Source organism: Passer domesticus, unplaced genomic scaffold, assembly GCF_036417665.1.
Source record: "Passer domesticus isolate bPasDom1 unplaced genomic scaffold, bPasDom1.hap1 HAP1_SCAFFOLD_44, whole genome shotgun sequence".
NCBI lineage: Eukaryota > Metazoa > Chordata > Aves > Passeriformes > Passeridae > Passer > Passer domesticus.
Genome location: NW_026990160.1, coordinates 513818 through 535930, shown reverse-complemented (window position 1 = coordinate 535930; position 22113 = coordinate 513818). Strand labels below are relative to the sequence as shown.

General features: G+C 48.2%; 1 protein-coding gene and 1 long non-coding RNA gene across 7 annotated transcripts; both read right to left on the bottom strand.

The window, feature by feature from the left end:
- Nucleotides 1-567: 567 nt before the first annotated feature.
- On the bottom strand, nt 568-14196 carry LOC135292762 (TOG array regulator of axonemal microtubules protein 2-like). Of its 5 annotated transcripts, XR_010354925.1 has the most exons (11): nt 14086-14196; nt 11026-12096; nt 9859-10011; nt 8594-8711; nt 8100-8144; nt 7527-7630; nt 5946-6150; nt 4558-4774; nt 3388-3474; nt 1541-2095; nt 568-1061 (listed from the first exon to the last, which is right to left on the bottom strand). XR_010354925.1 is itself a non-coding variant. In XM_064406854.1 (10 exons), exons 2-10 carry the CDS (start codon nt 11181-11183, stop codon nt 1860-1862), a joined length of 1323 nt encoding a protein of 440 aa, XP_064262924.1. In that variant the 5' UTR covers nt 11184-12096; nt 14086-14196; the 3' UTR covers nt 568-1859. The 5 variants fall into 5 exon arrangements, 4 of the variants coding, with proteins under 4 accessions (XP_064262924.1, XP_064262926.1, XP_064262927.1 ...); XM_064406854.1 differs by having other exon boundaries at nt 568-2095; XM_064406856.1 differs by lacking the exon at nt 8100-8144 and having other exon boundaries at nt 568-2095.
- A 768-nt stretch (nt 14197-14964) lies between these two features.
- On the bottom strand, nt 14965-21894 carry LOC135292781 (uncharacterized). 2 transcript variants are annotated; one of them, XR_010354945.1, is made up of 4 exons: nt 20507-21894; nt 19453-19499; nt 16204-16351; nt 14965-15108 (listed from the first exon to the last, which is right to left on the bottom strand). It is a non-coding gene; the product is annotated as an uncharacterized LOC135292781 (long non-coding RNA). The 2 variants fall into 2 exon arrangements; XR_010354944.1 differs by having other exon boundaries at nt 19453-21894.
- Nucleotides 21895-22113: the final 219 nt, after the last annotated feature.

The window sequence follows — 22113 nt, the reverse complement described above, 5'->3', positions numbered from 1 at the left end:
GCTATGCAGGAATTCATTACCCTGGCAGGCAGTGGTCCATGGGAACAAATGATCCCTCAGCTCTGGGCTGAATGGCACACAGGCTGCACTTTAGGTTTGAGGAAACCTTGTCACTCGTTATTGGCCTCCCAGTCCACTCATCCTTCTGCAAACAAGTTGCAAACAACAAAGTTGGACTGCTGGCCTGGGTAAATCTATATACAGATGACTTTTCCAAAGCAGTGCATCGTTTCCCAGTGAAATACACGACCTCTTCTTACCTATGAAATTGTGATTGAAGACACCTGTGAACCAGCTCTGTGCGAGATTGCAAAGGAGCAAAGCTTTGGCATTTGGGCACACTTCTCTTTGTTTCTTTGCTCAGGCCTTTGGTGAGCACAGAACTCATCTAGGTAGAAAACTTTTGACCATACAGGATCTTTTGGATCCATTGTCCCCCAAACATGTCAATGTGTGGCCCTGTTGTCATGACAAGTTAAAAACAGCAGCACAAGTGACACAAAGAAAACATGGCAAAAGAGGAAGAAGAGAGGCCCAGTGAAGAAAGGATGTGGTGAGACACTGCACTCCCATAATCTCCAGGAGATCCTGGTGTCACATTCTTCTTTTGGTTTATTTAAATTTAATTGATTCATTTAAGTTTTTTTAAATCATCAAAATAAAATATATACAATTAAAATATGTCATCAAAATTTAAATATACAATCAAACACATTTATTCAAAACTATCAGAACATAGATACATCTGCAACTATGAAGCCTAAACCTATTCCAAAATCCTAACTCCTATTGTTGATGAATCCTATAGTTGATGAATCCTATTCTTGATGAATCCTATTGTTGATGAATACTTTTCTTGATGAATCCTATTCTTAATGAATCCTATTCTTGATAATCCTAAAGCCTAAATCCTATTCTTGAAACATTCTTTGGACAGTTGGTAGCTTCTTCCTGATCTTGGACGAAAGAGCATTTCTGGACTGGAGGCAAGGACTTTCTTGGTAAGGGAATATCAGAAATGCCCAGAGAAAACTTCTTGGAAAGACTGTAGCCAGTCGTATCTGTGGAGACACAAAGTTTAACAGAGCCTAGAATGCAAACCTAAAGCATCTGAAGCTCCGTATTTAATGGGACAGATTCCTTGGAAATTTCTAAAGAGCTGCACAGGGAAACATGCTCCTGCTGGCTGCAACTTGAAGCAGACCAGAGGAAAACCCTGCCCCACTTCCACAGAGCTGCCACAGGAACAGCCTGGCCTCTGGGCTGCCCTGGGACAGCAGGGAGCCCAGAGCCCTGTGCTCTCCAGCCATGGCTCAGCTGCACATGCACCCTCCTGCTCCTCTCCCTGCCCCACAGCTGAGCAGCCCTACAGCTCCACGGGGCACTGCCAGCAGCACAGCTCATTGCAGGGCACATGCAGGGCACAATGTGTACAGCCATTATGTAATTCAAGCCAATGTTCCCTGCCAATGTGCACAGACTCTCTGGGCTGCCACAAGACCCTTCCTCCCAACAGAGAGCGGCCCAGCTCCCACTTCACCTCTGTGTGAGGCAGATCCATGCTTGGTCTTCACCTTGTCCTCAGTCTGCAGTTGCTTCAGGCTGATCCATGCTTAGTCTTCACCTTTTCCTCAGTCTGGGTTCACTTGAGGCTGATCCATACTTCATCTTTACCTTGTCATCAGTCTGCAGTTGCTTATGGCCCCCCATGTCATGACTAGGAAGGGCAATGCTGATAACAGAGCGGGGGCAGATGCACACCCTTCCTTAGTATTTTGTCATTCCTGGCACAGCTGAAAAGTCACGTCCGGTGGTGTCCAGCTCAGAAACTTGTCCGCTTTCTGGAGAACATCAAACCTTCACCAACCCAGAAGGCTGTTGAGGTTTTCCTGCACATGTGGAGGTGTGCTGTCAGCAAACTTAATGATCTGGCTGACCAGTGTCTCGCAGAGGGCACAGGCCAGCTTGGTGACCACAGTGCGGACGTTGGCGCTTCGCACTGGCAGCGCCTTGTTCTCCAGGCAGGACCAGAGCACGGGCAGGGTGTAGCGCTCGACCGCTTCAGGGCTCCTGGCATGAGCCCATTCCACAAGCACTGCCGGGAGAGAGACACAGCTGCTTACCCACCAGCCTCCATGCAAACAGGGATCTACCTCTGCTCTTGCTTCTTGGAAGCCTCTCGGGCCAAGATCAGTGAAACAGCACACACAGCCCCACGACCCAGAAACGGGCAATGCAGCTGATCATCCTTGAAACACAACCACCAACCCCTCGGGACTAATATCTCCAACCAGAGCCTTGTACGTGTGGCAGACTTTGTACCTTTACTCAATTATTGCACAATTTCTTTCTGCATGAACAATGAATGAAACGTCAAATTGCCTTCTATTTCCATTAACAAGTTGTCTAAACCCACGTAGAAGATTTGGAAATGCACCCTAGAGAGGCAATTGAGAGATTTCTAATAAAAGCAATGATTCCATTTTTGTAACTTTGATGTCAAGGGCCAAAAGTCTAATCTGGCTCTCCCCTTTGCTCCGTGGCCCACAGCAAAGGGCAGTATTAGAACACACTTCAAAACTCCAGCCCACCAGAGATGGCTGCTACTTGACAGCTGGATGAGAACCACCAGAGACTAGCCTGGTGTCTTTGGCAGAATGCTTTTGTGGCTTCCAACAAAGAGCTGTTTCAAACCTCAGGGTGTCTTGGAGAATTACCCAGACCCATTGCCCTGGCATTTGCCCCAGCACTTGAGCATCTCCACATTTTAATGACATTTTCCCTCCCAATGTTAATAGCATTTCTTCTTACAACGTGCACTGAAATAGGGGCATAGAGACAGAAAAAAGCTACACAGGGGACTGAAATTTATCCAAAACACGAGGGTTTTCTCACATTGCCTCTGGAATCTGCTCTCTGCTCATTTTCTGAACTGAACTATATCAAACACAGACAAAAAGTGACTACCAACAGGCTCCTTGCATGGCAGATTTGGCTGAAAGATCAAAACCTGAAATGCTCAGGAGACCAGTCTTGATTCCTGATCAGGCAAACTGTTATGTAATAGCCATTTACTATTCTGTGGTGGAAGAAACTTCATTTCCTCTATGCTGTTAATCCACCAGCAGTCATCAACACTGAAAGAGCTCCTGAAAGTACCCAAAACCAATTTGGCTAAGCAGGAAAAGGGTTATGGTACCCATTCAAAAATGGGACTTCATTTGAGTTTAAATGCAATTAAAGACACTGGCCACTATGGGACTTGAGAAGGGCCCCAGTGAGAGCTCAGCACCTCCTGATGTGGAGGAGCTACTCTACTGTCTGTTCACTAGCATTCCCTGTAAATACTCCCTCGGAGACCTCTTGGCTTAGAAGGGGAGGCCATACCTGTGATACGCTCCGTGACATCCAGCAGAGCTTGGCCACTCAGATGACTCCATTGGTGGCAGAGCTCTTTCATCAGTGATACTTCATCTACAAGTGAAACACACGTTTCTGTTCACTCTTCTGAGGGCATAGGAGAGAGGACAGTGGCAAGGGAAAGGACAGGGGCAACCCCATTTTATACAATAAAGTCCATTTCTGCTGATTTTTGAATCCTTTTCTTCTTTCCTTCCAGCCTACTTGTCAGTGTTTAAAATGGCAAAAGAAAAGCTCTCCTTTCACATTTGTAAATCCAAAGTTGTCTGCCCTGTCAGGAGCTATGTTAAAACATTTCACATCAGGGTCCTTGAGAGTTCAGTCACATGGAAGCAATGAAAAGGTTCTGCATCGCAGAGCCAAAAGGAAGAAGCCCATACTTGGGACACAGAAAGGCACTGAGTCAGGCAGTCCATGACTTCGCAGAGCAGCTGAGGTGGAGAAAGTGGAAACTCCCCTTGAAGACCTGCCTCTTCAACACTCCATTGTTCAGCCATATTCCCCCAGTGTGGCATTTTCAGACCTGACATCAATCTGTGTGGCAGAAAAATTTACAGCTGCCCTTGCCTCTATAGGTATTTGCCATTTCCTTCTTGTCCCATGCAAAACAACGTGTGGAACAAGGCATCATTGACAGATGGATTTTGACCCATGTGTTATAAAGAAATGAACTTGATGAATCCTATGGTCCCCTTTGAAAAAAGAAGACAAAGAAGAAAGGTGGAAAACAGGCAGCTACTGCCTATAATGTAGAGCCTTCCAGGTGGCTGCTGTGCAGAAGCTCTGATGGGCCGGTGTCCCTTCATGCCTACAGCAAAGCTGTTCATTTGGCAAGTCAGACGGGGCCCAAGCAAACTCCAAAACCCCTTTGCCTCTGAATTGCAGCAAAGCTGTAGTCCAGGACTTGCTCTTCAGACCAGCAGCACAGAGCCAAGGGCTCCTGGGACTGTTGGGAAATGCTGCTGCACATTCCAGCCAGTTGGGGATGGTGCATAAGGACTGCACCTGCACAGCTTCTGGTGGGTGTCAGCTGGAGCATTCCACAGACAGCAACAGCTACCAAGGCACTCAGCGTTCTCTTGTGTCGGAGAGACAGAGACACAGGTGAGGAGAGTCCATGCCAGGGCTCAGCCTTACCTAAATGCACAACAGATTGGTCCAGAGCCGTCATAGCTGCAGCATGAACCCCAGGATCCTTTGAGTTTAGGTTCTTTGTTATGCCTTCAACCAAACGGATCATCAATGGGTTCATGGCATCCTGCAGGAGTCCTATGATTTCTGCCAGCGCCTCCAGCGCCTTCTGCTTCACTTTCTTATGTGTGTCACAGATTCTCAGGCCAAAATAATCAAAAATCTGTGAAGAGAACAAACAACATGAAAGCTTGATTAAAATGACTTTTTTTGAAGAGGCGATGTAGAAATGAGCACTCAGAAATCTAAAAGATGAAAGTGATCCTTTCTCTCAGGTCAGCCCTTGCTTGCACAATTTCACTGTTTTCCTGTGGGCCACTCACTGGAATGGTTGCACAACCTCATGCTGCTTGAAGGATTTTCATCTGTTTTTAAGAGGTTTGGGTGGGGACAGAAAAATTCCTATGGTGTTTCTCTCATCCTATAAATCATTAAATCAATTCCATTTATTAATTCAAAAGACTACCTTTGCTTTGCAAGTATGGAAGCAGATGTTTACAATGCCCAGTTTTTTATACAGTTGCCTCAAGTACTGAGGGCAGCTATGATTTTGCCTAAACTATGGCTGGAGGAGATCTAAGTTTTATTTTGTCTGTCTCAGAACCTGTGTCTGGAGAAGGGCAGGGCTCAGATCAACTCTTCCAGGATCCAGACCATTGCTCTGACTAACAGGTGGACTTGTGAAATATAATGTGCTCTACAGCTCTCATTCCAGCAGGTTCAGTCCCTTGACAGCCACATTATCAGGCACACTTTTCTGGAAAAAGGGGAAAAGCAGCTACTGGGAGGAGAAGGGATGGATCTGTCCTTATTTGTTTTCTTCCTTTCCAAAGAGAAAAAAAGGCCCCCCAAGAAGGGTGAGCACCATCTTTACCAAGAGGAATAGGGACGAGGATGGAAATGAGTTTTACCTGTGCAAGACAAGATGGAGTTCACAGAAGTATCATTTTAAAAACATTTTGTTTAAACCAACCCAGCCTGATACTTCTCTTCCCCATGCAAACCCATTTTTTCTCTAGAAAATAATTGCCATGTCTTCAATGGCTCAATTCCCTCCACTTAACCCAACTGGGAGTAGGAGACAGCAGAGGTTACACCAGCAGAAAATTCTGCCATCATCTGATGAACAGCAGCAATAGGCACCTGCCAGACAAATACAGCTGGACTGAAATAACTTGTCCTGAAGCCTGGAGCTCAATTAATTTGTCTGGATAAGAAGGGCCAGTCTGTCCCAAACAGCCAGGATATAGTGCCAAGACACACTGAATTGAATGTACTTCTGCAGGCTTGGGAAAGGAGCTAAATGAAAGGAGCAATGAAGATATTCTACATACTTTGACAATGTTAGTGGAGATCAGCTGGGGTCTGGTTTTGGACAGATCTAGGAGGAGTGCCACTCCTTCCATCCGTGTCTGGAACGCCTTGGCTTCCAGGAGATGGTAAAGCTTCTGGAGCAGCTCCCTTTCTTCCACAGATGCAGGTAATGTGACCTGGGCTCTTGCATGGTGTAGGCGGCGTCCACCAGTGGCAGACTTTGCCCTGGAAAACAAAGTCAAATTAGGATCTGTTTCTGATAATCCCTTCAGTTAATTGTGAGCCAAACATCTTGGGGAGCTTTCCTAATGATGTGATTTCAAGCTAGAAAATCATGAGGCTCTGAAGTGAAGAACAACGTGGACCTCATGACAATCATTATGGGAAACAATCTGCAAGTCACATTCTTCCAGTGCTCACGCAGGAAAACCAAGGATGAGATGCATCTGATCTATCTTCAGATGGCTTCTAAGACACACAGGCCACGTTGCTTTATGGGGAAAGAGAGACACTGCTTCCAAGTTTAAATGCCTCCTCATACGGGACGTGTGTGTCTTACAATAAGGAAACTCATCACTCTGGAGAAGTGTCTCTACAACCAGGCATGACAATCTGCAAAAGTAGCTCAGATGCATCTGAACAGATGAACAGGGGCATAGCTAAATGATCCAGAAAATCAGTAACAGAGAGAAAAACAGAAATCAGACATCCCAGAACTACGCTCACATTTCATTTGCTTCCCTAGAAACTAGATGCACAGCGTAACAAACCCACTGGGAATAATCCTCTTGGATCAACCTGCCTCTTCCATGAGAATGGGAAGATGCTAGCTATGCTACTGAGGCATGTGGTCACTTTCTTGCCACTGCTGAGCATGACAGAGCTAAATAAAGCCCCTCTGTTGTCAGAGGAAAACAGTACAAGTAGCTCTGCCACTGGCATGACGAGACAGCAAGGACCAAATTCCTGTCTTAAATGCTGATTGCAGCACAGGGGGAAATAAACCAAACACGCTGTCCATCAAGCAAACTGTAGGAAGGACAGGAATCACAAGACAAAAAGTCCACCTTGAGATACCTGTTGACCAAAATGGCTTAGGAATTGTCTTGCTCCTTACTACTCAAACTTGGTACTGCTGTTTGAGGGTAAGAAAACCAACAATCAGCTAGACCAAACCTCATGGAAGGGAACTGCTTGTTTGAGGAATGGCATCCTGCCTCTAGACTGGGACTTCTCATTAAAACACCCATCTAAAAAGGACTCCACTTGGATGAAAAAAACCCTGGTTGAATTTACTTGTCTCAAGTCAGGCAGCAGAGACTTGGCCCTCTCCTAGCCTCCACAGCCCTGCCCTTGCCACTGCACTGGATCATCTGAACTGCAAGCAATGGGTGACTTTTTGTCGCCCAGTATTTGTGGAAAGCCCTCCAGAGAAGCTGTGTTCAACACAATGCAGAAATAGATATTTTTTATCCTAGAGCATTTGTAGGGAAAGGAAACAATCTTTGGCACTGGTCATCTCCATCAGAAAGATGTGCCTGAGGAAGAGGCATGTGAAGCATGTCATGGGCTTTGTCACATCTGGCAAAAGTGCTCAGTACCGTTTGCTAGAAGGCGATGTGGCCTGGGGCTCCTTGGAGCCTTCATTCCTCTTCTTCACCGGCTCCTGCACAGGTGGGCGTTCAGCCTTCTGGTTTTCCATCCCCTACAGAGACATAGAGAAACCCCATCAATCTTTAGAATAGAACTAGGAAATTCCCTCTTTAAAACACCAGTTAGAACCAGGATCACTGCTACCAAGGCCTAGGGAAACATTTCCTAACTTACAGAAATAAACAGACCAGAGATTCAGTGATGCCAACTCTTTGTTTTTGGTACCCCAAGGCAGGTTGTGGGTGCTGCCATACTGAGCTGCTGTCTAAAATCCCAAATTTATGAGTTTTGACCATAAATGGGAATTATGCAAACTGGTAGGCAATGAGTGGTCTTAAAGGAAGCAGCAGAAAAAATTGGACTCTTTGGGGGTTGGCCCATTGTGTTGGAAGTTGATTTGGTTCAACACTTACTCTCCCTGCCCCTGCACAAAGAAAAAATCCCTTCTGTAATGTAGATATAAAGAATAAAATCCCTCCCAATCAAAGAAATTATTTTCCACTGGATGCTGCTGAATTTACCAAGCTTCTTCCAGCTCCACAGGGCTTGACAGCAGGGCAGTATTCCTAAAAGACAGACAATAATTGTAGTAATTAGGATTGACTTGGACATCTTTTGTATATTTGGAAATTTTCTTGGTACTACTAAGAGACTTAGAGTCTCTTTTGCAAAGACTCTGTTATGTTCAGAAGCACTATTGTCACTTAATTGCTTTACTGAGGGCAGGGTAGGGAGAGTGCTGTGGGGGCTTACACGTGAATGTAAACCCATTTTCTCCTCTCTCCCTTTCCTCTTTGTGACCCATATTCAAAGTATTCAAAACCCTACTTTTCCCCTAAGAATACAGTTCCTGTGTGGTCTGCAGAAGAACAGGCTGAGGATTAACAGCTCATTTTCAGGAATAAAATGATTCAGCAAAAGAGGAATGAGATACAGACACATTGGGTATATTTGATCTCCTATTAGCAGTGGCAATACTTGCACAAAGGAGACATTTGTCCTGCCAAGCACTTACTTTCTTCTTAATTCTCTTCAGGATATCTTCCAGGTCATGCGTGGAAAGAGATTGTTCCAAAAGCTTTTTAAATTTTTGATTACTAAGCAACATCTTCACCATCTCCTGTCCATAATGCCTAAGGAAGGAAGGAAGGAAACAAAAGAAAAGTGAACAAAGGAAGAGTGTTAACAGAAGATGCTGATACCTTAAACTCATCGGGTGCAATGTTTGCATGAGAAGGTGTTACCTAGACTCAGCAAAGAGGGAGATTTACCTCACTTGACACTGCACAGTGCTGTCAGCTGAACACAAGAGGCAAGAGGAGAATGTGGGCCAACAGAAAAATACCATTTCTCTCTGAAACTGAGGGTGTGCTTCTGTGGGATCAAAGGATCCCAGGCAACAAGGGATACACATCTGCTTTGTTGTCAGAGCCTATTAGCAGTGTTCTGCTGCCCTTGCACATACATTTTCCTTCCTTTAACTGGCAGGGAAGCCAGGACAAAACACCTCATCCTTGCTTTTAATTATTCTATACTATCTGTATACACATGGGCAGCTAGTTGCTCTGGTGTTCTTGGCAGCTATTAATGGGAATTTCATCATCAAAGGAAGGGGATTTTGGTGGCTTGGGGTGATTTTGCCACTAGGAAACCACAATTTTCTTCAAGAAGAAATTTGGAGGTCACTGAGCCACAGATAATAGCACTCTAGAAATCTGCAGAAGAGGTTTAGAAAGACTGAATACATTGGCTAAAGACCTCTAAAATATTTCTAGGGAAGTCTTAAGTTAATGAGAAACAGATGTTTGGGATCCTTCAGTGATGAACATTAGCCTACACTTGGCTTTCTCTTGTGCACCTAAGGCTAAACAAAACTGTTGGACTGGCTAATCAGAGCTCTTGTAATCTCAGTAAAGAATCTCGCAAGTCACAGGGAGCTGGCAATGCTCCTTGCTGCCAACCTCAGGTTACCCAGTACAGTCATTTCCCCAGACAACCCAGAGCAGTGGTCACAGCACCAAGCCTGACAGAGCTCAAGAAGCATTTGGACAATGCTCTCAGGCACATGGAGTGACTCTTGGGCTGTCCTGCACATGGCCGGGAGCTGGACTGCATGACCCACATGGGTCCCCTCCAACTCTCCATATTCATGATTCTATGCCCCTTAGCCACACTGTGAGGTCACTTATTATTGCCTTGAGTCTCCACTCTTTCTGGTTTTAGTTTAAAGCCAAACACAAAACGGTTTTCCTGTTCTAGGAGGTGAAAGAAGATCATTACCTCGTGTCCTTGTGACTGTCCTGAGCAAGCGTCCCTGCCACCTGTGCCAGCCTCTCAGCCATGGGTGTGCCTGCAAGCTTTGTGACTCCCATTTTCTCCATCAAGGACAGGAGGAGTTCGGCCGTACACTTCCGTGCTGGGATGTAGTGGCTCCTGGGAAGGAGAGAGCAAACCCTGGGACACAGGGAGAAGGAGCAGCAGCAGCACAGGCCTTGGCCACAGCCTGCTCCCTGTCCTTGCTGGGGGAAGGAGCCTGGCTTCTCCCTGCAGCTGCAGACACCTGTAGAAGGTTCTGTCCTCAGATAAACACAAAGTTAGCATTGTACAGATGGGCTGTCTGCATGGAAAAGGGAAGCATTCAGTCTCCCTGCACTATTGGATGCTCAATTTCTTTCCCGAAGTTTACTCGGAGAAAGATTAAAGTAATAGGTTACATATGAATTATTTAGAAATTAAGGACAATTCGTGCTGACCCATCAGAGGGCACCCACTACCCAGAGCTGCAGCAGGATGAGGCTCTTTCCACCCATTCATCCCCAAATCTGCAGACCCCTGGGAAAACACAAATGCAGAGAAAACACGCCGTGGGCCGTGAAGTTGAGGAACACCCAGCAATGCAGCCTGTTTCTTTTGTAAAGCTTGGCAAGGGATACGTCTGAGTGCTTTACCATATTCCAAAGCTGAGGAAAGGGTGGCAGTCAGTTTATCCAGCTTGTCCTATTCTAGAGGCTGTCTCTTGGGAACTATCAGGCCCAGCACCAACACTTCAGGCAGCATTTGCTTCAGCTGTCCCATGGCACTCAGCTGGTGAGGGTGCCTGGAAAGTGCTTCATCATCTCAGGGCTAACATGAAACATCAGTTTGAATAGAAAACAGAGCTCTAAGGCCAGGACAGTCACACAAGACTCCTTTTGGCAGGAGCTGCACCTGCTGTGCAGGCTGTGCCACACCCAGCACATTCTCCCTGATGTGCTCCATGCCCCAGCAAGTACCCTCCTTATTTCTCAGAAAGGAGAAATGAGGTTGATCAGAGAATCAAGTCACTGAGTCCACAGAAGATGCAGGATACAGGGCCCTTCCCTTCCACCATTCCCGTTCTCTCTGTCATCCCTTCCCTCACCCACACACTAGAAGGTCAAGAATATCACAGAAAGAAGAAGAACCTACTTGACTCCATTGTCCATGAGAGCAGTCATTGCTCGTGTAGGAGTCACGTTCTCTACCATCATGCCCAGGCTCTGACAGGCTGCCTTCTGAATAAACTCTGGGGAATTCCGCAACATGTGGAGAAGGACTGCAGCAATCTGATCCACCTCGGAGTCCATGTCCTTCCCCAAGATCGCAAAGAGCTCTCCCAGAGTGACAATTGCAGAGCAGGACACGTTGGACCGGAGGTTGGTCACCTGGGGAAGTCATGAGGGGAAACATAAGCATCACCTTGCAAAGAAAACCAGTTTCCTTAGACAAGACTCCCAGGAAATCACAACACGTCCCACTGTGTATAAAAGCACAGTAGGAGCAGAAGAGCCCAAGCATGAAAGGCACTTACTCTGGCACCAGTTTCTGCCCACACACCTTCTTACTGCAGGCATGAAAAATAGGCTTCACTAAAGTGTTCCACTTAACCCTTCTATAATGTCTACTGCTTTGATTTTAGGCCCTTTTATTTGAAAAACATAGAAGCAAAATAAAGAAAGGGCTGCTTTCAAACCATAAAGGCACAAGGCATAAAGATAAAACAGTCAGATGCTCCTGTTCAAAAAAGCAACACCTGTAGTTGAAGCACCCAGGCAGAAAACAGAAAACACAGGCTCAGGTCTACAGACTCATTTGCAGTGTTCAATTACAGCTTGGGCAGAGATTGGGAATCTGGCATATCATGTTATTAGTGTCTCTTTTCTGCCTTGCATTATAATGGTACCTCACTCACAGACAAGTCAGATATTCGACCTACCAGCAAATACAGCTACATGTACACACAGATCCTACAGATAGCTGACAGACACTAGAAATAGAAGGTCTAAAACCAGAATGAAGGCAGTCCCTGAGCACACATGGAGATGAACAAGCACATATTCTACTCTACAAGCCGTGTATCAAGTATGGGGGACAATTCAGAGCAATGTTCTCAACTCTCTGGTAACTGCCAAGCAAATCTCACGAAGCCGACAGAGCAGGACTTCTGAATGGGACTCAGCCAGCAGTGTGATGTTCAAGAGTCCCTTCTTCTTCCGTTCCCTGAAAGGCAAGTACAAAAAAGATTGATTTTTCTCTCTACCCAAGCACTTGGCAGCACCCTTTGAAATCACCAGGCTGGCAGCTCAGTCAAAGCATGGCAGGTGCTTTTCAAGGAGTACTTAATGAAATCGTGGAACACATTGCCACAGGATGCTGTGGCTGTCAAAAGCATACACAAATCCAAGAGGCAAAGAGAGGGCTTTCAGAGTCTTCATTTGTGACTTTTCTGAAAATCTCTGCTATTAAGTCCCTCTGTCATCACTGCTTCCTAGAAGCTGTGAGGCCAGGCCATGCTGCTGGTTCTTGTCACCTCCCTGTACCTGTCCCTGAGACACAGTCCCATTGGGCTGTTACTGGGACATTTTCCTTCTTTGGCAGCCCCAGCAGGCAGTTCAGTACTGAGAGTCTGCACTGGCACTCTAGAGCTGAGTTTCCACTCTACAGTCGAGGCCTGTGTGTCACCCACTCCACCTCACACATTCCCCAAAAAAGCAGCAGGATGTGCCAGAAGATTAAGATTCCACCCCTGGGCAAGAACTGTTAAAACTCTGGCTTTTCCCAGAACACTCCGACCTAAAACAATGCCCACAACAGCAAAGTGTTATTGAAAAGGTGCAAACAACTCCATCTCTCAGCACTTGCTTTGTGCAGGCCCTCAGCTACAGGAAGGTGTGTGAGGCATCAGGGCTGCAGCCAGGGATGGCAACTGATCCCATGGGCACCCCTGAGTGTCATCAGGACCCCCACACCTGCAGAAGCTCTCTGCACCTCCCAGGGCATCAAAGAGAAATGGGGAAGAGAAAGTGATGGAGAAGGAAGACTCGCTCACCAGATGATGATCGACAAGTCTCGTCTTTATTCCCGAATCACCGATTATTATACACCCTTTAATTAGCTCATGCATAGTGCAAAATCCCAGCTCACCATTGGCTAACTAGCTATCAGCTAACTACGTGCTGTTTTTAGTATAACTATTCCACTTTCCCAGGCTATTTGCTCCACCACCTGTGTATGTGCATTACTTCATCCGTGGGCCAAGGACACAGTTTAATTGGGATAGCAACTCCCTTCATTCTGTATCTTGGTCAAATTAATCTCACTGTGAGCTTTAGCTCGGAGCTAGCTTGTTACAAAGCTCTCAACAAGAAAGCAGAAGAGAAAGGGCAAAGCAAAGAAGACTGCACAAGGAGATGCAACGTGGCTAATTTTTCATGCTTATCCCTGTGAGAATGAAGCATCGACCAGTGAGTGGATGCTAACCCAGACATCAAAAAGACAACCAATATCACCTAACATTTGGAAGGGTATCACCTCTGGGCCTCCTTCTGTCTGTGTAGAGTTTTGGGACGCATTGTGAGTATTGACAAAACATCTCAAGCCCGTATGATTCCTTGAGAAGGAAAAGTTGAATTGCAAAAGTGCAAGATTCCCAGAGGATTTTATTTCTCTTTCCTTCTCTTCTGCCATGAGCCCTTCAGGAGTAATGGTAGGCAGAAGGCCTTGAAGGCACAACTCAGTCCATTTCTCAAAAAGAGGAGCTGCCTGGAGCAGCTTCTGGGACTCACATGCAGGAGTCCCTGCCATTGCTGTCAGCAGTGGGAGCAGAGAGGAATCTTACTCAGTCCCACTGGGCCAGTGGCCCAAGGCACCCAAATCTCTACACTCAAAACTGCTGCCATCCTGCTTCTGCCTTCAGCCAGCAAAGCATCTCGTCCTACAGCTTTCTCTCTTCCCTCAGCATTTCCTTTGCAGCTCCATGGAGCAGCAGCCAAAGCCAGGAAACAGCATGGACCTGCTGCAGTTGGAGCAGTGCTGCAGAGCAAGGCCAAGAAAAGGCTGCTCTCCACTCTTTATCCTCTCACAGCTCCACAGTGGTTTCAGCAGTGCCCTTTGGCCCTCTGGGCTCTCGGGGCTCAGAGGCACCAGCGAGACACGCTTCTGACCGACCTTAACGCCAAGAGGGACACAGAGTGATGGGGCCTTTCTTACCAGTCGTCGCTGCCCAGCAAGGACAGTGCCTCCTGCAAGGCCTGCTGTGGATCTGAAGAGGCTCTGTCCTTCTGCCTGTGCCCACGGAGCGGCTCCTCTCGGCGCTGGGCACCAGTGGCCGTCTGCGAGGTCACTGCAAGGACAGGGTCGGCCATGGGCGCTGCGGCCCGGGCAAGGCACCCCGCCATGGAGCGGCCTGCAGCCCCATCTCCCAGCCAGGGTTCCCTGTGGCACACACTGCCACTGGGGCTGAGACTTCCCTGCTCTCTGGATCCTGGGGCTCCCTGCTTTATCTCAGCCTCCCCAGCAGGGCACAGCTCCAGGCTAAACCTGACAATTGCCCCCGCAGCCCCAGCTCCAAGTGCCACAGGTGCCACAGCCAGCGGCAGGTTCCTGAGGCCGCAGAGCTCCCACTCCCTGCCAGGCAGTGCCAACAGCAGGACTGGCCAGCCCAGGAGGGAACCCCTCAGTGCCCCTTCTTGTCTCAGCACCCTGATTTCCCACAGCCCTGAGGACAGGGGCTCTCGGCAAGTCCCTGAGGAGAGACCTGCAGCTGCCTCGTGACAGCACCAAGCCAAGCCTGAACAGGCCAGCCCTGCTGGGCCCAGCTCAATCCCCACGGAGCAGCTACCAGGGAACAGCCATACCTGACCCTTCCCACCTGACAGTGCCTCTGTTTCCATTGACTTCAAATATTCTAGACTACCAAGCTCCAGTAACTCCAAAGTAGATTTGCTGTTCATTCTCAGGACACACTATGAACCCAAGATCCCGGCTGTGCTGGCTGAGGCAGGAGGCAGTTCGTGCTCCTTTTGCAAGGACAAACCCCTGCAGGAAAATGCTGCCATGGAGCAGGCTTACCTGAGGAGCTGCGTGGGAAGCTGCCATCTCCATGGAGGGTGGGCGTACTGGGCTGTAAGGGCACCGTGTCCTGCTTTCTCACGACTGTTTTCTTCATGGCGCTACCAGCATCTTTTCTCTGTACACTGGGAGCTGTGCCATTGATAGGTGGTAGGCTGAAGCCTGCAGGGACCAAAGAGGAGCCTGTAAGTGGAGAGTGCTGGACGGGGTGACGATGGAAAAGGCCAGAGAAGTTGCTAGAGCTGGGTAACATCTCTTTGTTGTCCCAAAGAACTACAGGTATAACAATGGCACACTAACATGGGACAGTGATCACAGAATCCCAGAGGAGTTTGGGCTGGAAGGCACCTTTAACCACCATCTAGTCCAACCCCTGTGAGCAGGGACGTTGTCTAGATCAGGTTTCTCAGAGCCCTACGTAAACTGGCCTTGAACACCTTCAAGGATAGACCAACAACAGCTTCCCTTGGCAAATCCTGCCAGCTTTTCATCGCCTTCATTTAAAAAAAAATTCTCCTTAATATCTAATGTAAATCTGCCCTCTTCTAGTTTAAAAGCAAACTGCAGTGACGCTTCTCCTAAGAAACAAGGAAAACCCAGAGTATTGCTTTGCTTTTGTTCTTCTGTTCCAGAGGCAGGCAGGGAAGTTACCAAAGTGCAGATAGCCTGGTGTGATGCCCTCGGGCTGAGTGCTGCCCCTGAGGGCCCCGCTGCCGCCCTCGGGCAGCGCTCACAGCCCTGCAGGCTGAGCCCCTCAGCCAGGATTCAGTTGGGAACGCTGCTTGCTCCTGGGACGAAAACACAAGCACTGCCTGGGGCTTCAGCACAGCTCTACAGCATCAGCTCCTCAGCAGGGAGCAGCAGGAGAAGGATCTCTGGTGTTTTCATCAGAAGGAATGGAATTTTGATCCTTCCAGGTTGCAGCCTGGTTGAAAAGCATCCTTTTGGCCTCACCTTCCCTGGAGGCTGCTCTCCAGGAGAGAGTCTGAAGCCCCAGTGTACTTTGCAAGACAGAATTTTCTACTCTGAAAGACTTTACAAGTGGAGGTGGGAAGCTAATATTCTGTTACTGACTCAATGAGGCCATGGGCAAGACACTTCATGTCTCTCTATTTTTCTTTGGGAAACAGAATTAAATCCTAATGCAAGCTTCTTACTCAGATGCAAGCAGAACAGCCCCCCCAGTCTGATTGCAACATTGTGCAAAGGGCAAGCAAGTGGTCAAAAAGGACCACTACAAGTTTAGCCACCACTTACTTGCTTCAGCTGCATCTCCAGGCTCAAATGTCTCTGGAGGAAGCTGCAATGATTTTTCATTTTGTCTCCTCTTCATCTCTTCCAACAAAATCTCCATTTTCTTCTGCTCTAAGTTCTCTTTAGCCAACCTGCACAATTCAGCGCGGGTCTAGGTGCAATGGAAACACATCACAGACTGTAAGGAGAGACACACCAAGCAGACACAACATCTCATCAGGAGCACAGAGTGCACAGAGTGCCACAGTCTTCCATGCAGCTCCATATCCATTCCAATAGTTTCAGAGGAATGTCTCCCATGCTCGCCTTGGCAATTACACACAGTGAGGTGGAACACTTCACTGCCACAACCTCACACTGCTGCAACTGCAACCTATGTCAGGAAGCCCTGCTTGAAGCATGAAAGTCATAGGAGTGCTCCAAGACAGATGAAGAGCTCACATGACAGTGAGCAGGCAGTGCAGTTCCTACAGGCCATGGCAGAAGAACGAAAACCATGTGCAATACCCAGCAAGAAGGGGGAATGGCTGTTGCTTAACACTCATGGCCAGGAATTGCAGCTGTTTCTCACTTCCTGGCTTCTGAAGGACTCAGCTCTGAAGGACTTGGTCTCTGAGGCCAGCAGACCAAAAGGAGGAGTCTTGTGAAAACAAGTTGCACAAATGCTGATGTTAATGAGCAGAAAACTTGAGAATGAGAGGGCTGTGAGATACAGCCACAAAGGTAACCAGGAAAAAGCAAACTCTCCCATTTTAGTTTGCAGCCTTGCTTACACTCAACATTAGAGTCTTTGCTTCTCTGCATCCAAGGATGCACTTCTCCCACATTCACTGATGTCTAGCATGATCTGCCATTCCGAACTTCTCTAAACCAGCCTTTGCACATAAAGAATGCTTCTGGCGTGACCTTAGCACCATCTCCAAACCAGTCACCTTGGCACTACTGGAAATAGCCAAGCAATTGCTCTGTAGCTGTCAAATACATTCCCAAGAGAATCCCCATCCCCCAAGGAGTGGAAGATTATGATTTTCAGTGGCATTTTGGGCCAAGCACTAAACAGCCACTGGAAAGGAAGTCTGCTCATCCCTGTTCTTATCCCTTACCTTTCCAAAGCTGTCCCTCAGCTCTTTGTCACTCCTAAGACCAGGACTGCTGGGATGATCTGTCTCCTTGGCCTGACTCAGTGAGAGGCCTGGGAATGGAACCAAAGGTTCCTGTAAATCTCTGGCACCACGTGTTGGAAGCAAAAGAAGCTTTGCTTTCCTCATTAGATGTGCCCAGTATTCTGCAATCCTGTATTTGCAGGGAACAAAGTGCTCATCCAAAAGTTCCACTTTTGCTCTCCTTCCTTGTTCCAGGGGTTTATTCTCTGCTTTCTTTTCAGCAGAGACATCCAAACCCAAATAAACATGACCTATCTCAAAATAATTTTGATCTTGGCTGATATTGACAATTCAAAATGTCCTTAATAGAAATAGCTGATGGCTGGTCATTCTGAAACACTCCCCAACAGAGCTGGTAGAACTAGGAGAACTAATTCTTCACATGGTTTCACAGAGGATAAAATCATGTAGCAGTCAAGCACTATGAGAGGTATACCTGTCTTAAAACTGGATTCTATCACCCTGCAGAATGATTGGGTCAGTAACAAAAGAAAGACAGGAAAGGATGAATGACAGAAGTGATTTATAGTCCAGAATTAATCCAGAAAAAATGTCATTTACTTACTGAGGACTACCGCTGCCTAGCTGCAGTAAGCATTGCAGTTGCATATACACAATTAAGGAGTTATTCCAAGGGTGCCATACTCAGGATGTGGCAGAACAAACCCTGAGCAAAGGGAAATTCAAATTTTTCTGAATGGGAAGAGTGGAGGGCAGGTGATTCTGAAATGCCCTCCAACAGAGCTCTTAGAAGTAAGAAAACTAATTTTTTACATTGTTTCACAAAGGGGAAAATAAAAAGGCAGCCAAGCAATACAAAACGAACACTTCTCTTAAAACTGGGGCCTTTCAGACTGAACAATGCTCTGGTCAGTAACAAAAGAGAGACAGGAATCATTCAACGACTTAAGTAATTTCCAATCCAGAATTAATCCAGAAAAACTATCCCCCTGCTTATGGAGCAATACTGGTCTACTGCTGCATTCAGCATTGCAGATGCATTCCAGCAATGAAGGAGTCATTCCAAATAGGGCCATACCCAGGATTTGGCAGAACTAACCCTGAGCAAAGGGACCAGGGGATCTGATCCCTCTTTCTGCATCAGCAGAATTACTTCTCCAAGTCTCATCTCTCCTATCATTACACAACCAGAGATGCCAAAGGAACTACAACAGTGTCATTGAAGCTTACAGCTTGAAAGCAGTGGATGACCCAGAGGTGCCAGAGACTGCATTTTGCCTAGCACAATTCCACTTGTCAGGGATCAGGCAAGGCAGGGACAGGGACAAGGCAGGAGGCATCTCCTCTCCCAGCCTCAGCCTGCAACACTGACACAGGCAGAGACAGCCGGGGAAGAGATTTGTCATTGGGAACCTGCCACAGGTGGCTTTGGGCTTGTGCTGTCAGAGGATGACAAACTCACACCCTGCCTAGGCTGCAGCCATTTGGAAGTCTCCTTCTCCTTCACTGGAAAATTCAAAAGGACTTTCATCGTAGAAGATATTCCTATTCCTCCCAGTGCAAAACCAGGCAATATACAGGAATCTCCTTCAAATCTCAAGGGATTCAGATCAGAAACTACCCCAAGGAATGGTTTTCTCCTTCAAGGGCAGTCGGAAGGAGTGGAAACATTTCTCATTTCATGCTAATTGGCTTATTTTTCCATTCCCCATTTGGCACTAGAAAGGCTGCAGGGAGATAAAAGGCATGTGCAGGATGGAGAGGAATGTATCCGTTTCCTGCCCAGCTTATCCAAGAGCCCAAGGTACCCCTCCAGCTCCTTCCACTCAAAAATTAACACTGGAGGAATTTTCACTGCACCACCAGAGAACACTCCTAGGGACTGGGCTCTGGGAGAGTCCACTGAGCCCATTAGGAAATTGAAATACATTTAAAGATACCTTTAAATGAATGGGTTTTAACCAAGCTTTCCAAATGTCAACTCAGTGTGAAGACTAGAAAGGCCACTTTCGGACAAAATGTGGAATACAGAAAAGTTCGCCTAAATACGTGGGACAGCTGACTGTGCCAAATCACCACAGGAGATGGGAAGAGTGAGGTGAACAGTACACTGGAGCCTTGTGCCTACCTGCATACTCTGGGCTCTTCTCTTGGCTTCTGGTGCTGGGTCTTGCGCTGGAGAAAATGGAGGACAAAGGAACATATGAGGAGGTAGAAAGAGAAGGGAGGGAATGGACGTACCATGCAAGGAGGCAAACCTTCTAAGCATGGTCCCTGTGATGAAGGAGGAATTGCAAAACATAATCCCAAAGATGAGTCATTGTCCTTAAGCTTTCAGTTGCTGGAATCACAGAGAGCTGGCCAAGCTCTGGCTGAAATAACAGCCAAGTCCAGCTGGGGACCCATCCTGAGACACTTTGAAGCCCTGCCTCCTCTTCCCCAGCACCACCTCTGCTCTTGGGGCATTGCTCTTGGGTTTGACATTCTGCTGGATCATCATAGATGGGCAAAATGTGTTGTTGCCAGGATTTTTAGTGAAAAAGCCTCTGCTAGGATTTTTCCTGTCCTGAGGAGCTGAGGGCCTCAGGAAAGAAATGTAAACAATAACTATCTGCTGCTGTGGAGTGCCACAGGTGAATCTTCCATTGGTTCATGTGGATTGTTTTCAATCAGTGACCAATCACAGCCACCTGTGTCAAGGCTGTGAGCAGTCACAGGATTTTTGTTATTGATTCCTGTTCTATTCTTGTCTTTGTAGCCTTCTGATCTTTCTCTCTCTGTTCTTTTAGTATAGTTGTAATGTAGCATTTTAGTATAATATATATCATAATAAATCAGCCTTCTGATGAAAATGGAGTCAAGCCTCGTGTCCTCGTCCAAGGGGTTGCAGTCAAAGCAAGAATTGGTGACCCCTGGATGTGTGAAACTGATGGTCACCCCAAGAGTGACCATGGAATCTAGCCTGGAGCTGAAGAAACGAGACCCTGAAGATGGGCAGAGTTCACAGCCAAGGCAAACAGGAGAACCTGTTGGACTTTCCTGGAGATTGTGTCCAGAGGCTGCAGAGCAGCAGAGCTGCACAGCTGGATCCACAAGGACACTGTCTAAAGGTACTGTTATTTTTTCCCTTTCTGAAGATCCTGCCATTCGCAAAAGGTGGGAGGAAAGTTGGAAAAATGTACCTTCGGAAGCTCAGGTTCCGTTTACTGCGTCAGAGGAGAAAGTTATTAAACTCTGGTGCAGATGGGGACGCAGGGACAGAATTCCTCAATGTATGTTGGAGAGACGGTGTTATGAGTTCTTCAGATGGGCAAAATTTCATAGATTTATTACAAATGTCATAGACTCCCTTGATTTAGGTTTTTGGGAGTTCATGGACGCTCTTTTTAGGTGGACAATAGTCCAGCGTGTTTCATCCCCAATGATGCATGCAGTGCACGTACTGATTTATGGCGTTATCTTGAAATGGGGACGGGCTGCGGGGGACATCATGGCTCGGGTGCGCAGTCGCGTTCTGTCCCCGCCAGCTTCGGCACGAGAGGAGCCTCTCAAAGAAGACGAACCGCGAGTTTGCAGCCCCCCCGCACTGCCCACAGCTGAGCAAAAGTTTTTCTCTGCTCCCTTGGAGCAAACAGATCTGCCTTCCCCCCCCCGCTCCTTCTCTTGGGGGGGATGAAAAACCGAACCCGCCGCTTTCCGGGCCGGCCCCGCCCGCTTCGCCGCGAAATTCTCCGCTTCCCCCACCCCGGGAGGGGGCGGATCCGACTCCGCCTCAGCCAGCCCCGCGGGAGGCGCCGGACCCCGCGGCTCCGCCTCAGCCGGCTCCGCCCGCGGCCCCACAGCCTCTTGGAGCGGCTCCGCCGGCTCTGATGACTGCGCCTGCGCCGCGGCACCCGGAACCGCCTCTCGCCGATCCGCCCGTGTTGCCAGGCAACGCGATCAACAACAGTGATTCCCCGGCTGTGCTGCTGTCCCCGGGAGCTGCAGGAGCTGCCTCCGTGCCTTCTCCCTCTGCATCCCAGCCAGCAACTGAATTCGCAACGGTGCAGGCGGTGCCTGCGCGGGCCGACCCCGCTCCGAGCCCGCCGCCCCCGCCTGTCCCGCCGCTCCCTGCCGACCCGATGGCAGTGCAAGAGCATGCCAAGAATGGTGCTGAGCCCACGGGACCGCCTCAAGAGCCGACACCAGCGCCCGTGCTGCCCGCACCGCCCACCCCAGTTGTCCCGCTGGTTTCCGAAGCTCCATCGTTCGCATCGGACCCTGCGAAGAGCCTGTCCCTCCGTGGAGGGGGCATGGCCCTCCAGCTGACTGCAGGAGCAGTTCGGCTGGCTGTGTTCAAAATCAGTGTGGTTCCGGGTCATTTCGCGTGTGGTCGGGGGCTTCTCCCTGGGGGTTGGGGTGCCTGCCTTCCCCCGAGCGCCCCAGCGGTGTGGGGGAGTTGGCTCCTGTGGCATCTGCCTCTGGTCCCCAGCCCAGTGGGGATGGGGGTGCCCAGGGGCAGAAAGCAGGAGCAGTGGCATTTGCCTTGCAGGAGCAAGAGAAACAGTGCAAAGCAAGCATTGCTCGCTTGCTCTGGGGACAAGAAACCCTCAGATCTGGGATGACAATTCCTGAGAATGCTTCTCTTCCCAAGCTGCCGGTGTGCACCGGTGCTGCTGGGGGGAGGAAGCAGTGGGTCATTTCTGCTCTCAGGACGCTGGCAGCATGGTCCTGCCAGGTTCTGAACATGCAGAACCCGTCTCACAGGCTGGTTCTGGGCCGTTTGGCTCATTTCCCTGGGCCGGGGCCT

Excerpts from the sequence above, each read along its gene's own strand:
- LOC135292762 (XM_064406854.1), bottom strand. The coding sequence starts at position 11,183 with ATGGACTCCGAGGTGGATCAGATTGCTGCAGTCCTTCTCCACATGTTG. Across the intron at positions 7,631-8,099 it reads GTGGAGCTGGAAGAAGCTTG|GGGATGGAAAACCAGAAGGC; the intron begins GTAAATTCAGCA and ends ATGTCTCTGTAG. Across the intron at positions 6,151-7,526 it reads ACATCGCCTTCTAGCAAACG|GGCAAAGTCTGCCACTGGTG; the intron begins GTACTGAGCACT and ends TTTGTTTTCCAG.